At 39.0% G+C, this 13,292-nt stretch overlaps 3 protein-coding genes and 1 long non-coding RNA gene across 6 annotated transcripts; 1 reads left to right on the plus strand and 3 right to left on the minus strand.

Annotated features, from left to right (window-relative positions):
• Nucleotides 1-335: 335 nt before the first annotated feature.
• Nucleotides 336-3,313, minus strand: LOC116182184. 2 transcript variants are annotated; one of them, XM_031502702.1, is made up of 2 exons: nt 1,969-3,313; nt 336-1,917 (listed from the first exon to the last, which is right to left on the minus strand). In XM_031502702.1, exons 1-2 carry the CDS (start codon nt 1,981-1,983, stop codon nt 1,198-1,200), a joined length of 735 nt encoding a protein of 244 aa, XP_031358562.1. In that variant the 5' UTR covers nt 1,984-3,313; the 3' UTR covers nt 336-1,197. The 2 variants fall into 2 exon arrangements, with proteins under 2 accessions (XP_031358562.1, XP_031358563.1); XM_031502703.1 differs by having other exon boundaries at nt 336-1,319; nt 1,374-3,313.
• A 2,834-nt stretch (nt 3,314-6,147) lies between these two features.
• On the plus strand, nt 6,148-7,317 carry LOC116182186 (piggyBac transposable element-derived protein 3-like). Its single transcript, XM_031502704.1, has one exon. It carries the CDS (start codon nt 6,148-6,150, stop codon nt 7,315-7,317), a length of 1,170 nt encoding a protein of 389 aa, XP_031358564.1.
• Nucleotides 7,318-8,952: 1,635 nt separating this feature from the next.
• LOC116182189 lies at nt 8,953-11,996 on the minus strand. Of its 2 annotated transcripts, XR_004147442.1 has the most exons (4): nt 11,367-11,996; nt 10,334-10,997; nt 10,073-10,263; nt 8,953-9,810 (listed from the first exon to the last, which is right to left on the minus strand). It is a non-coding gene; the product is annotated as an uncharacterized LOC116182189 (long non-coding RNA). The 2 variants fall into 2 exon arrangements; XR_004147441.1 differs by lacking the exon at nt 11,367-11,996 and having other exon boundaries at nt 10,334-11,076.
• A 449-nt stretch (nt 11,997-12,445) lies between these two features.
• On the minus strand, nt 12,446-12,988 carry LOC116182198 (activity-regulated cytoskeleton associated protein 1-like). The gene is made up of 2 exons (XM_031502720.1): nt 12,758-12,988; nt 12,446-12,706 (listed from the first exon to the last, which is right to left on the minus strand). The coding sequence occupies exons 1-2, from the start codon at nt 12,986-12,988 to the stop codon at nt 12,446-12,448; spliced, it is 492 nt and encodes a 163-aa protein (XP_031358580.1).
• Nucleotides 12,989-13,292: the final 304 nt, after the last annotated feature.

A 13,292-nucleotide genomic window follows, 5' to 3' on the forward strand; every position in this document is an offset into this window, starting at 1 on the left:
CTGTGTGGTATTAAATTCTGTAATTACACGAAAGTTTGCAAAGCAATTTTTAGGAACGCAGATAAAATTTTATAAAATTGGAGACACAGAGGCATGTGGTTAGTTAAGTAAAGTCTATTCCAAAATTTTGACCCCAATATCTTTACTGGATCCAAAGTTATGCGCTAAGAACGATTTGATTACTTTAGCATACAATAATTTTTTAAGGCCGAATGAAACTACGTCGATTTTTTTACTTATTTTTTCCAGTATCACTTATTGTCTCGACATCGTATGCGACTTGTTTTTTTCGAAAATTTGAATGATAATTTTCACTGCAGCAGAGCCTTAACGTGATAAATTTAAGTTTATACATATTTTAATTTAATTATTCTTGTTATTCAAATTCAATAAAATTATTATCGTTGGTTACGAAACAACCTGATCCTTCGTTCGAAGTCGGAGATCGATCCAAGATCTCAAACAGGACCAGTGGGCTAATAATTAATAATAAATCTAACTCGAACTAACATATATTACCTACAATAAAATTAATGCTACTATAAAATTTACAATAATTTAAGACACCCTGCCTACACAAGAAAAAGAAGAGAGGCAAATGAGTGTACACTCTACTGTCGTAATGTCAAAACGGAATAGACCACTGAGTCTATAAACGCACTTGAGCCCGTTTACAAAAATGTGGAGCGCCTACCTTTTTGATGCCGATGCCGTCTCCTTTGCGTTGAGCAGATTGAGCTCCTGGTTGTACCTTTTAACGAAACTGTGGCGAAACCACTCACTCAGTTGCGCGCACTGGTACTTTAAGGGCGTTTGGCCACAAGACGGTAACGGCACAATTTGACGCCGCATCCGCTGAGTGCTCGCCCACTTGCGAATCAGTTTAGATTAATATTCCGTGTTGCCAGATTGATTTTAGTCAGTTGGTGCTGTAAGCTTCGAAGTGATGGATCGAAGGAAATTAATTTTACTAGCGATGGTTTTACGTAGGCGCCGAAGAAGGCAAGCTATCCAGACTCTAAGGCAATATTGGGTCCATCCCATTTTGAGGGTCAGATATGTGGAAGGGACGTTTTATACAGGGTGACTTACGGGAAACGGATGTTTTTGAAATGAGCAGTACACAATTAATTTACAAGATACTATTATTTTATTGTTACACAAATAAAGATTATTACATACCATTTCATGAAAAAGTTACTTTTTAAAAATTACATCAGTCATGTGGTGCCCATCTGCTTCAATACAGGTTTCCAGCCTCTGTTGAAAATCATTGGAAACTCGGGTCAACATGTCTTGATCAATCAAATTCACCTCTTCTGTAATTGCGTCTTTTAAGTCCAATAAATTACGGGGTTTGTGAGCATACACACGTTCTTTCAAATACCCCCACAAGAAGTAATCACAGTAGGACAAGTCCGGTGACCTTGGCGGCCACGGTACGTCACCAAAACGTGAAATCAGCTTTCCAGGAAACATGTTTCTCACAACTTCCATTGATGCGCGAGCAGTGTGCGCCGTGGCGCCATCTTGCTGGAAATAAACATTATTCACGTTGAATCCTTGCCTCTGAAGGTATGGCCTCAAAAATGTATTCAACATGTGAACGTAGCGTTGTGATGTCACTGTCACCGTCACGCCATTTTCCTGAAAAAAATACGCCCCAATAACTCCAAACTTGGCTACCGCACACCAAACTGTAACTTTTGGAGAGTGGAGAGGTTTTTCATGAATGTTACAGGGATTTTCAGTAGCCCAGTAACGAAAGTTATGTTTGTTTACCAAACCGTTCAAATGAAAATGGACTTCGTCGCTCATTAACAGTACTGCATTACGATTACCATTAAACAACAGTTGCATACGCTCTGCGAATTCTTTTCTTTGTTGATAATCCGCCACGTTGAGTTGCTGGACCACCTGCATGTTATACGGATGAAATTTCAAATCAAGTCGTAAAATCCTCCTCACAGAATCACGACTCATGTTTAGTTCTCGTGCATGTTGGCGTGCAGATCGACTCGGACTCCTGATTATTGCAGCCCTCACACTGGCGATGTTTTCAGGCGTCCTTTCTGTTCTTGCAGGGCCTGGTAGCTTTTTCTTGGATATTGTCCCCGTTGTTCTGAATGCCTTAACTCACCTTAACAAAGTGTCTCGACTTGGCACTGTGCCGTTCCGACCGATATTGAAGTGGCGACGAAATATTCGTTGTGTGGTTATAACAGACTCGCCATTTCGAACAAACGTATCGTACGCAAAAACACGATGCTCCGTCGTCCACTGCTCCATTGCTACTGAAATGGTAAGCTGCAATGGAGTGAATGACCTACCGTCCGTCGCCCCACCACTTAACGAAGGCATGCACTAGCCATTTCAAAAACATCCGTCTCCCGTAAGTCACCCTGTACATTATTTGAAAAACTTAGAGAAACCCCTGGAAAATTCTTTAATTATTTTCGCATGAGTAAAGAGACGTTTGGTTATTTAGTTGACCGATTAAGAGATTGTATATGTCTTCAAAATACAATAAATGTGTATTTTCAAAACTACATAGTATAATTATCTAATTATATAGTAATTATTGAAATTATTCCAACAAACCATTAATGCCTCGAAGTTGCGTGTATGTTTGTTGAGGAAAACCAACAGGTCCTGATGGGCTATGATTACACATACTGGGGAGAAGAAGAATCATAATTTGATTGCCTGGAATTTGAATGAAGTGATGGCTGTGGCGACGGTAATGGCGGATGATAATACCGTTGATTTCGTTTTTTTTTGGCTTATTTTGTGAACGATGCTAAGGACTTCCATGCGAAATTCTAATTTTTCATCCACGTTCAGTGTTCTTACAGTAGGCAACAACGATTTGAAAAATAACTCATCCTCATCTGGAGGAAGTTCACCTCAGTATCAGCTAATGTCTTTGCTCTTTTCTTTCGCTGTTTAATTCTTGACCTTCCATAACCTTACCATTTCTTAATTCTTCTGAAAGCTCTCCTCCTTCCTTTGCATTTCTTCAGAAACGCCATCATCATCATCATTAACTAGCGAAGTATCCTCTACCCAGCTAGATTCGGTGCTATCTTTTAATACTTAACATGAACAATAAATTATCATGGTATAAGTATTTCTTTTTTGCTGAATCTCCAGTTGTCTTTTTCAAAGATTTATTAAACGCAGCCCTTATGTTCTTCCATTTCTCCATAATCATAAGTTCTGAAACAAAGTGACAAAGGACTCCAGGATTTACGCCAAATTGCACCACCTCGGGGAGGAAGACGTGCCAACGATTTAAGAGACCTCACTTCAGATTATTTTGTTAGCGCTGACGGTGCATTACCGTGGCAGATGTCGAAAATATAAAATGTAACGAAATCCTATGTGCAGAGTTATTTTTCGTACTATCGTTCCAATTAAATATAAGTAGTAAAAAAATTTAATAAAAGTTATATATATATTACTTTTATATATATACAGGGTGACAATTTGAAAACTTACCACCCCCCATATCTTAGTAAATAAACGAGATATTTAAAAAAATCAAAATCAGTTTCGGTAATTCGGAGGGGGAATCACAATGACATAGTTGGCGACGCACCCCCTCCAACCCCCTGCGCCCCAGCCACCCCAACTTTTAAATCTTAAATAGTGACCCCCCATGTGTGATACGTCGTTGGAAAGCTCTGAAAAAATGCTTTCCAACCATACCAAATAGCATTATATTTAGGTTAGTAATTATTGTGCAAATCAAAAAATAAACTAATATGATACATTTGAAATCTGTCGTATTTAAAACGCAACCGGCGAACATAGACGAACTAAGACAGAGAATAATTCAAGAATGTCGAAATATTGCAAAACCAACATTTGAAAAGGTTCGACAAGAGTTGCAGAATAGATTATAACTGGCGATCAAAAATGAGTTGCTGTCAAGTCGGCTTTGGAAGTTCAAGTTAAATACGATTTTCCATGTTTATTTTTTACCACAAATTATCGTTGTGCATTATTTTCGTTTCATTTATTCGATCTAGAGTAGTCCTGTGATTGACTTTATCTACATACACTCCCCATTTGTGGTCAATAGTGCCAATTGCAATTGCAATTGCCCTCGAGGTATGAGAACTACGTCAACTTTAGAAGTGAAGTGTGGTCGTAATTTGATTTAAATACAATTTTGATCGTTCATTTAAATCTGAATTCGGGTTTGTTTTTGTATTACGAGTTCGTTAGATCGTTAGTATTTGTTTATTGTATTATTTAAATTGGAGCTGGGATTGGACACATCTGGAAATTATTTGCGTTGTATTTGTAAAAGTTTATCTCATGTTTTTCTCCAGTCGTAGATCAGGTTTCTTATCGCCGGAGAGGTGCAGTTAACAGATTTTTACAAAGAAGATAGTTTTTTAGTTTTCGCTTGAAAATAGAGAATGTTAGCGGTTTTTATTTCACGTGGAAGTCAGTTAAATATCCAAGAACGTACATTGGTTTTGTTTACATTTATTCTGTCTGATGGTGAATCTTACTATTCTCTTTGGTATTAGGTGATATTGTAGTATTTGGTGGTGAAATGAACTACAGGACTGGAAAATTGGAAAACGAGCTCTCGGTTACATTTGTATGTTTCAAGGAGTAATGTGTTTGAAAATCTTGTTTCCCGTGGTATAGTCTATTACAATTGTTAACAGGACGTTAATGATTGGAAATATGCGAATATTCTAAATGAAAGCAATATTCTACTACCCATATTGCACGCACACAACACAAACATAAGGTATAACTTTGTTAAATGGTAAATTAATTTCATAGGCACATTTTTGCAGCGATGTATATAATTATGTACTTGAATGGTGGCGTAGTTGGCGTTAATCACATGGAACATTTTGAATAAGTAGATCGAAAGATCGTTTCGCACTCTCACGAGTTAGATGCACTGTCTTTACTATAAAAAACCGTATGCGATCTTTATAGTTCTTTCGACTAGGAGGTACGGCTGTACTCTTTGTCATCTTGCTGTGGCATTATTAACTTGTTAAGAGATGAGCTGAATAAATATGACTAAATATGCTCTTAACGCCACATACCTTATAAAAATGTAATCCAGACTTATGAATCCACTTCCGACAAGTTTCTCGTGAAACATTTTCAGCTGTTTCTTCATTCCATTTTGCTGTTATGTCTCGGACAGTAAGCAGCTCGACGACCAGCTTTACAAATCCGATCGTATTCTTGAACTGACCTTACGTGGCCTACCAACACCATGTCTTAATACTTCAATAGAACCTTAGCCCAGTCAAATGATGATTTTTCCAAAACAAAATTGCGGAAGTTTTTTTCTCAACGGTAATATATGTTTTCGAGGGTGCTGAATCTAAATTTATGGTTTGCTGCCTTATGGGAGATCGGCTTCATAGCGAAAAACGCAAAAAATCGGAATTTTTCAGAACTTTTTTAGTTGTTTGTTTATATCTTAAAAACTACACTTTTTTTTAAGATCCGCGTTCTACACAAAATTAAAGCAAACAAAATTTCCTACACTTTGATTTTGTGTTAACCCATTACCTCCCACTGTACTCATTTAAATACACCGTATAATTATGCGCCCCGGCGTCCTCTGTGATCATTTTCGACCAAATTATGGTTATTGTAGTAATCTGTAATAGTTTGTGAACTTGTGTTTCAAGCTTTACCACATATATGTGGCATTTGTTGGAATTCTCCAGTATTATAGTTGTATAAACAGTTTGTAACCGTTAGCGTGTTTTTGAAATTTTATTTAACCATCTAAACATTACAAAATTTCACTGTGCGTCCGATATTAGGTTTTGAGGTATGTATTTAACGACGTTTTATCCATACTTAACATTACTTAACATTATTTTGTGTTAAAAAATGTATAAAAATGGCGCCGTACCCATTTGAGTACAATGGGAAAGATACACATAAAAATTCAGAATTTTTGCAGGAATTGATTTTAAATGGATTTTACATTACCGACAATTAGTTCGAAGTGTTTCTACGGAAAACGGTTCAATACATTAGCGGAAGCAATAGAAGGTTTCCTCTAGAAATCAGGAGTCGGAGATTGTTATCCTTCCGCCTGATGTTGATCCGCAGACGGACGAGGAAGAGTATGATGATAACGATATGGCTAATTCTAATCTCCCGAATGATGTTCCTGGAAAAGTAGAACTCCATTATCCAACAGATGACGAATCGAGTGATGAAATTCCATCTGGTGAAGAGGAAGACAGCGATGACAATGTGCCGCTATCAATACTATTTCCCAAGAAAAGTAAATCGTCAAAAATCGCAGAAGAAACACCGAAGTGGACAAAAACCTTTACGGATATAAGTATGACTGAGAGAACGACAGGCTACGAAGCGCGAATGGAAAAAATGGTGGAAGCCGTGAAGAACGATAATCCAGTGCAGACTTTCGAAAGAATGTTTGATGATAAGGTTATAAAGCTGATTGTTGAACAATCAAACATTTATGCACTACAAAAAAATCGACATGGATTTTCCGTATCAGGTGACGAAATAAAAACGTTTTTAGGTGTGTTACTGCTTTCTGGCTATCACCGATTACCCAGAGAACCTATGTATTGGAGCGATGATGAAGATGTTTCTGTACCCTTTGTGGCATCTAGTATTTCGAGAAACAGATTTCAAGAAATCAAGAGGTTTTTGCACATTGCAGATAACAGCAAACTAGATAAGACTGATAAAATGTATAAGTTGCGCCCTCTCATGAACCTGCTAAACGAAAATTTTCGTCAATGGGGAATCTTGCATCAAAACTTTTCAATAGATGAGGCGATGGTTAAATATTTTGAACACCATTCTGGGAAGCAGTTTATAAGAGGAAAACCTGTAAGGTTTGGGTTTAAGAATTGGATGATATGTAGTTCTACAGGCTACTGCTATAAATATGACACTTACTGTGGTGCAAAAGTAGGCAATGCAGGCAATAACTCTTTGCCATTAGGTTCTAGAGTCGTTTTAGAATTGCTCCAATGTGTAGATCAACCATCAGATCATATTATGTTTTGTGATAATTTTTTCTCCAGTTATAATCTCATGAAAACACTGAAAGGTATGAAGATTCGAGCAACTGGGACCGTGCGTGAAAATCGGACTAAAAAATGTCCTTTGTCCTCGGTGAAGCAGATGCAAAAAATGGAACGTGGCGTTTTTGAAAAAATGTACGATATGAAAAATAATCTACTGTTTGTTCGTTGGAAAGACAATAGCGTTGTTACAATGGTAACAAACTACGACACTGTGGAACCCCTGGAAACAGTAAAACGTTAGTCTTCGGTTGCCAAGCAGAAAATAGACGTTCCACAGCCACATTTATTTTCAAGCTATAATTCATGTATGGGTGGGGTTGACTTGTTGGACCAAGCAGTTAGCAACTATAGAGTGGCGATACGCGGAAAGAAGTGGTGGTGGTCCCTCTTCACGCATTCCGTAAATGTCGCTGCGGTAAATGCATGAAGACTACACCTGCTGGCCCATACGGATAAAATGGATCTACTTACTTTTGTAAGAGCGGTTGCTCGTCATTACTTAAAATCATTTACAAAAGCCACTTTCGCAAAAAGACGACCTTCTTCCTTATATTTATTTGTTACTCAGTTGTAAACGTTGATTAACAAGACAAAACGCAAACGGGTAAACGTCATCTTTAAACGCTACTGACTTGTAAAACTGACAGCTGACGTGTAAAAATTTTACAAGTTAGTAATCTAGTAATTTCATTGGCCAGATTTAATGCGAAGTCTCTGTTACATGGATAATGATGGATGGATAGAAAGTTCGTGAAAAACCGACTAAGAATTGTTTTTTTACGGAGTTATCAAATGCGCGCGATTTTTTTCAATATTTTTTTAAGAGCTATTATCAACGTTTTCATTTGGTGTATAACTTATTTTCTCGAAAAACAACCTTTCAGAATTGGTACCACAAGAAGCGGCAGACGATCGACGATCTAATACTCTGATAGGACAAAATGGAACTCCATCGGTTAAAATTTTGATCATTCTCGTTCAGTGGATTTCGTGCTAGCTCCCCTACTAATAGATATATGATGTTATAATGGCTTTATCAGAATTAGAAAAACCATTTATAAGCGTTTGCAAAAATCGTTGAAAATGTTTCAACCGGCACCATGCCCGAGACGGTTGTAACAGTGATTGGGGTTGGTTGTAACACTCCCAAGAGTAAATAGAATTATGTGGTAATATAGGTATTAGGAGTAAATCATAAAAAAATCACATAATATAGTCATTTATTAATGCCAAGGCACAGCTAATTAATACTAATCAGATTCACAATTGTGGCACAAATAAAAAGGATCACCAGCTGTGCAGGCCTCGTGAGCCCACATTTTACAACCGGTGCATTGCAACCAATCCTCTCCTGGCCTGCTGGTGCCATAACTTTTCATGCAGACCAAACAGTAATACTCTTCTTCATCCTCATCAGAAAACACTTTGGGTTTATTAGATGTTTTCATCTTTTTATTTCCTTTGGGCTTAGAACATTTTGATTTAAGGCTTCTATTGACTTTCATTTCTTTCTCCCTTTTTTTTCGTTCTCTTTCCTCCGCTTCTTTTTGTATTGCTTCTTTCTCCGGTGTATCTGTATATATCGTAGATTTTCTCTTTTTCCTTCCCTTGTTTTCTGTTTGTCTGGGTGGAGCTTTGGGGTAGGGTTTTACTATGTGGGGTGAAAAGACTTCATCACTCGTAGATAGTTTCGGCGAATCTGTTCTACTATTTGTGATTGAATTATCATGTGGTGTAGGATTTATTGGTGCAGGTAGAGAAGGCTGAAGAAATTGAAAGGTGGTGCTTTCTTGAACGCTTTCTTCCAGAAATCCAATGCGTTGATATGAACATGGGACGAATGATTGTCTAATACTAATAGCGCTTTCTGGTTAACTGAACAGTTTGTGTGTTTCTGAAACTGTTTCAAAAACAGCATGAAACCTTCGTCTTGCATCCATCCTGAAGGATTTGCTGTTCCCACTGCACTTAATGGGCCATCTCTTATGAAATGGTCTTGGTACCGAACACGCGGAAATACAAATAGAGGTGGTATAACGTTTCCTATGGCATTCGCGGCGAAAGCAATCGTAACGAGTGTACCACGCTCTGCTGAAGTGACCGATCCAACTTTACGAATGCCGCGTCTGGCAAACACTCTGTCAGGACGCTGGACGGTAGTCACGCCTGTTTCGTCCATATTAAAATGTCTTGTGGCTCGAAACTATCACAGTCCATAACTTTTTGTAAATTGTCGTAAAACGCATCCACGTTCGTTCGATTAAAACTAGTCGCCCTGGACAAACTTGTGGCTTGAGCAGCCCTTAATGAAAGTTCCGTATTTCTACGCATAAAAGCACTAAACCAATCCTCTCTGGCCATTTGGTTTTCATCCCAGGAACTTGGCCGTTTTAGGTTGTACTTTAATGTTAATTCGTAACTTAGCTTTCTCACTTCTTTTGGGGGTAGACCAAAATAAATGTCAGCACATAACATCAAATATTCCGCTAGTCTTCTCTTGTGCGTCCGCGAAGACTCTATTATGAGCTACGTAGCCCATGGAAGTTGATGCTCCACTGTCATCTCCATTAGCCTCTCGTTTTCTTTTATATCGTAGGAGGGATACGTGATTTAAAGTGTATTTATCAGCGGCTTTTCTAAGAGACATGCCATTTTTCACTTCTTCATAGGCTTCCAAATACTGTGCTATACTACTCTGTCCTTTATTTGTCTTTTTTACACGTTTTCGAGGCATCTAAAAATACAAAACACAATTTTTAACCGCTTTGAAATGTCTATGGGGTCGGTTGAAACGGGGTTAGTTGAAACGTTTCAACCGACCCGGCAAAATTTGTTACAACCGGCCCCGAGTGTCCATTTAGAAAATTTGTCCTCGTAACTTGGAAAATATACAACTTAAGATAAAAAAGAACTCCAATAATCAAAGTTCTTACATAAAACTGTAACTGGTACAGTTTGGGAATAAAAATAAAAAGAACAGCAGCAAAAATACTTACTTTTGCACACCAAAATACAACCACTACTTTGACACGATATGATTACGCTCGAAGTGGCACCATTTTCTCACGATTGGTTCCGACACATAAGCAGCGTCTCCTACTCCTTGCGCGCGCCCCGATATGATATTAGTTTTTGAATTACTAGCGCTGTTTGAACCGTGCCCTGTTTCTGCTGACCCCGGTCTACCCTAAAATGGACTCCGTAAGTGGGTAAAATGGTCCCTACTGTAACACAAACGTTGAATGATTGTTACTTACAAAAATCGCAAGTGTACACTTTCTGCTTCCCAGTAACAGATGCGCACAGTAAATGACACCATTTTCGGCATAGAATGCATTGGATCCAAATCTCTTTCGACCGAGATTGAACAATTCTTCACAAAACATGCAAGCAGTGTTAGCTTCCTGAACACTTGTTTCTTTTTTTCCTTTCTTTTTTGAAAATAGGTTTTTCGTTACAGCCTTTTTAGCTGCTTGGGAGGGTGGTTTAGATGGTTTTGATTTTTCTTTTAGTGCAATATAGTTTGGCGTGGAAGTAAAGACAGTTGCCCCTTGAGAAGGTCTTGAACTTCTAGTTTGGGGAGGTGCCACAGGTGGTGGCGAAATGTCAAATGGAATTACCAAAGGTAGGATTTCAGAATTTTGGGTTCTTCAGCGATACTATCAGGGATTGAAGAAACATTTTCCATAGGTAAATTCTCCACAGTGTCCGAAAAAAGACTCACTTCATCTGAAGATCGACCGCTTGCCTCCCATTCCTCTTCTTCATCAGATGAAAATTCACTGCTACCTTTTCTTTTCCATCCTTCTGCACGAGATGTGGTAGGCAATGGAGGAGTTCTTTGTTCACGCTGAACGACACAATCGATATTACCTACCACTAGAGGGCGATCTGATGTGCTGGATTGTTTGAATTTCCAATCTGGGAATATATTCGGATTAAAGGGACAGATTCCCGCACTTTCAAATCCACTTATGCCCGTTTGCACCGACAAATTTAAACGGAGCTTAGCTTAAGCGTCGCTTAAAATCCATGGCAACGATTTATTGAGACAATGGTTGCCATGGATTTTAAGCTACGCTTAAGCTAAGCTCCGCCTAAATTTGTCGATGCAAACGGCAATTAGTCCATTATTGAGAGTGGCTGCTTTTCTATAAGCTTTTCCGAATAAGCTAGAAATGTTATAGAGGGTAATCATTTTTCCGGGATTCGATTCCAACCACAGAATCTCCAAATTAGAAGGACTTGTTTGAGATACGCTGAAAAAAATCCTTTAAATTATTTTCTTACCAGTTTATTTTGATTTTTTGCTCTTCTTTTCAAAGTAGTTAGTGGCAAATCATAAATCCTAGCAGCTCTTTTAAAAGACATGCCCTTAGAAATGTCTTGGAGCGCAAGCTGCATTGAATCTGCAGTCCACTGCTGTCTTGTGGTTTTTCGTAAGTAATTCCTTACCATTCTGTAGGAAGGAACGCATAAAATTAAATTATGCCATTATAAATTTACTGCGACAAAAAATGAGGTAAAATGGACGCCGGAACCATTTTACCTCAACTAAGAGGGACCATTTTACCCCCAGTAGCAACAAATTTTTAAATTAATTTTGATTCAGAAATCCAAATTTTTAAAAGCAATGGCAACACAATCAAAATATGAAGAAAAACATCAGCTTTAAAAGCCATACAAAATTTTACTCTTACATTTATTTCAACAGCCTATTTGCGCAAATTTGTCACACACAAAAGTTACAATAAAACACGCTGTTTTATAGGTTAAGGTACAGGGACTGATTTCACAAACGCACACTTTTACAAATTATTTAATAGATGGCGGTAGTTGTACTGAATTTATTTTTTTATGCAGAATTGAGGATTTGTATAAGGCACGTGAAAAATATAGACGGTCCATTTGACCCGGGGGGCCGTTTTATTTTAAGCTCAAAGAAAATCACCTACAGAGTATTAAACTCTAAATAAGAATCTAGTTCTTACTTAAGAGTTTAATACTCTGTAGGTGATTTTCTTTGAGCTTAAAATTGATTTGTTGTTTATTTGAGATTGCTAGAACACGCTCTTTGCAGAGAGTATTTTGTTGTTAAGACAAGGCTACGATATAAGGCTTAGTACATTATATCATTAATTAAATATTATAATATTTTTAGAAGTAAGTTATATATTAATCAGTTGTTACGACCTCTCTTTGCAAAACGTACACCAACGACAAGATACGCGCGCCATCCCACGCGCAAACACAAGTAACAGGTGCTCGCACACCTGTTCCAACTCCAACGGCAGACACCCCCACACGCGTCACGCGCAGTAGCCAACAGAGGGCGCAACTGGGAACGTCGACCACCGCAAACACGACTGTCATCTTCGATCTTTCGAAGCTCGCGATGGAGGTCCTCGAAGGTGTCGAAAGACGTGCGGGTGATCTTTTTCCGGATCCGTCGGTGTAGTAAGTAAGCCGTACACCATATGAAGTTGGACAGCCTCGCTGATCTCGTCCTCTATTCGAGATAGGATGGCCCGTTTTTTGGAGATGAACAGCATGGTTGGATCGCTGGGTCCCTGTTCTGTCTCGAATAGCTCGCGAAGTAGCTTGTGGGGTGGTTTCTGCGGCCCGAAAGTCTTCAACAGAAGGGTGGTGGCATCGTTTCACGATGTGACGGTGCGCTTTACCCCTTGCCACCAGGTCGCGGCGTCCTTGTCTAACAACATTGACATACCTGTTAGGGCGTTCTCTTCGGAAATCGCCGTGCAGTCCTTGTACGTCGTGATGTTATCCACAAAAGCTTGCGCGTCGCCTTTCCCGTCGAACCTGGCGGTACACTTCGCAAAGGATCCGCCGGTGCTTGGTGGTCGGGGTGTGCTTAGAGACTGGATCAGCTCCTTCAGCATGTCGGCCGTCATGACGAGTGGGGTGGCGTTCGATCCTTCTATCTTCCTGGTGGTGCTTCTTGTGGTAGGCGGCGTCGTGTTGTCTCGTGGCCCCACGTTGGGCGCCAGTTGTTGCGGGGGTGTAGGTGCTGATGGCGTCGGTAGCCCGAATATATAACGTACAAGTGGAAACAGAGTTTATTGCACACTATGAGAAATATATATACAACTATCCTAAGCATTATCAGTAAAAATGTACAACACACGTTAGAATCCGAACACGAGAGAACCGGCGGTCGCGCTGGCACAGCTGGAGGAAGCAGTCTCTCCTATGTCA

This window comes from Photinus pyralis, unplaced genomic scaffold (genome assembly GCF_008802855.1).
Source record: "Photinus pyralis isolate 1611_PpyrPB1 unplaced genomic scaffold, Ppyr1.3 Ppyr1.4_unclustered_Scaffold4123, whole genome shotgun sequence".
Lineage (NCBI taxonomy): Eukaryota > Metazoa > Arthropoda > Insecta > Coleoptera > Lampyridae > Photinus > Photinus pyralis.

What these genes read in the sequence shown, in the direction of transcription:
- LOC116182186 (XM_031502704.1), top strand. Translation starts at nt 6,148, where the DNA reads ATGGCTAATTCTAATCTCCCGAATGATGTTCCTGGAAAAGTAGAACTC.
- LOC116182198 (XM_031502720.1), bottom strand. Translation starts at nt 12,988, where the DNA reads ATGACGGCCGACATGCTGAAGGAGCTGATCCAGTCTCTAAGCACACCC. An exon ending in CCGCGACCTGGTGGCAAGGG is followed by an intron (nt 12,707 to 12,757) that starts GTAAAGCGCACC and finishes CTTCTGTTGAAG; the next exon opens with ACTTTCGGGCCGCAGAAACC.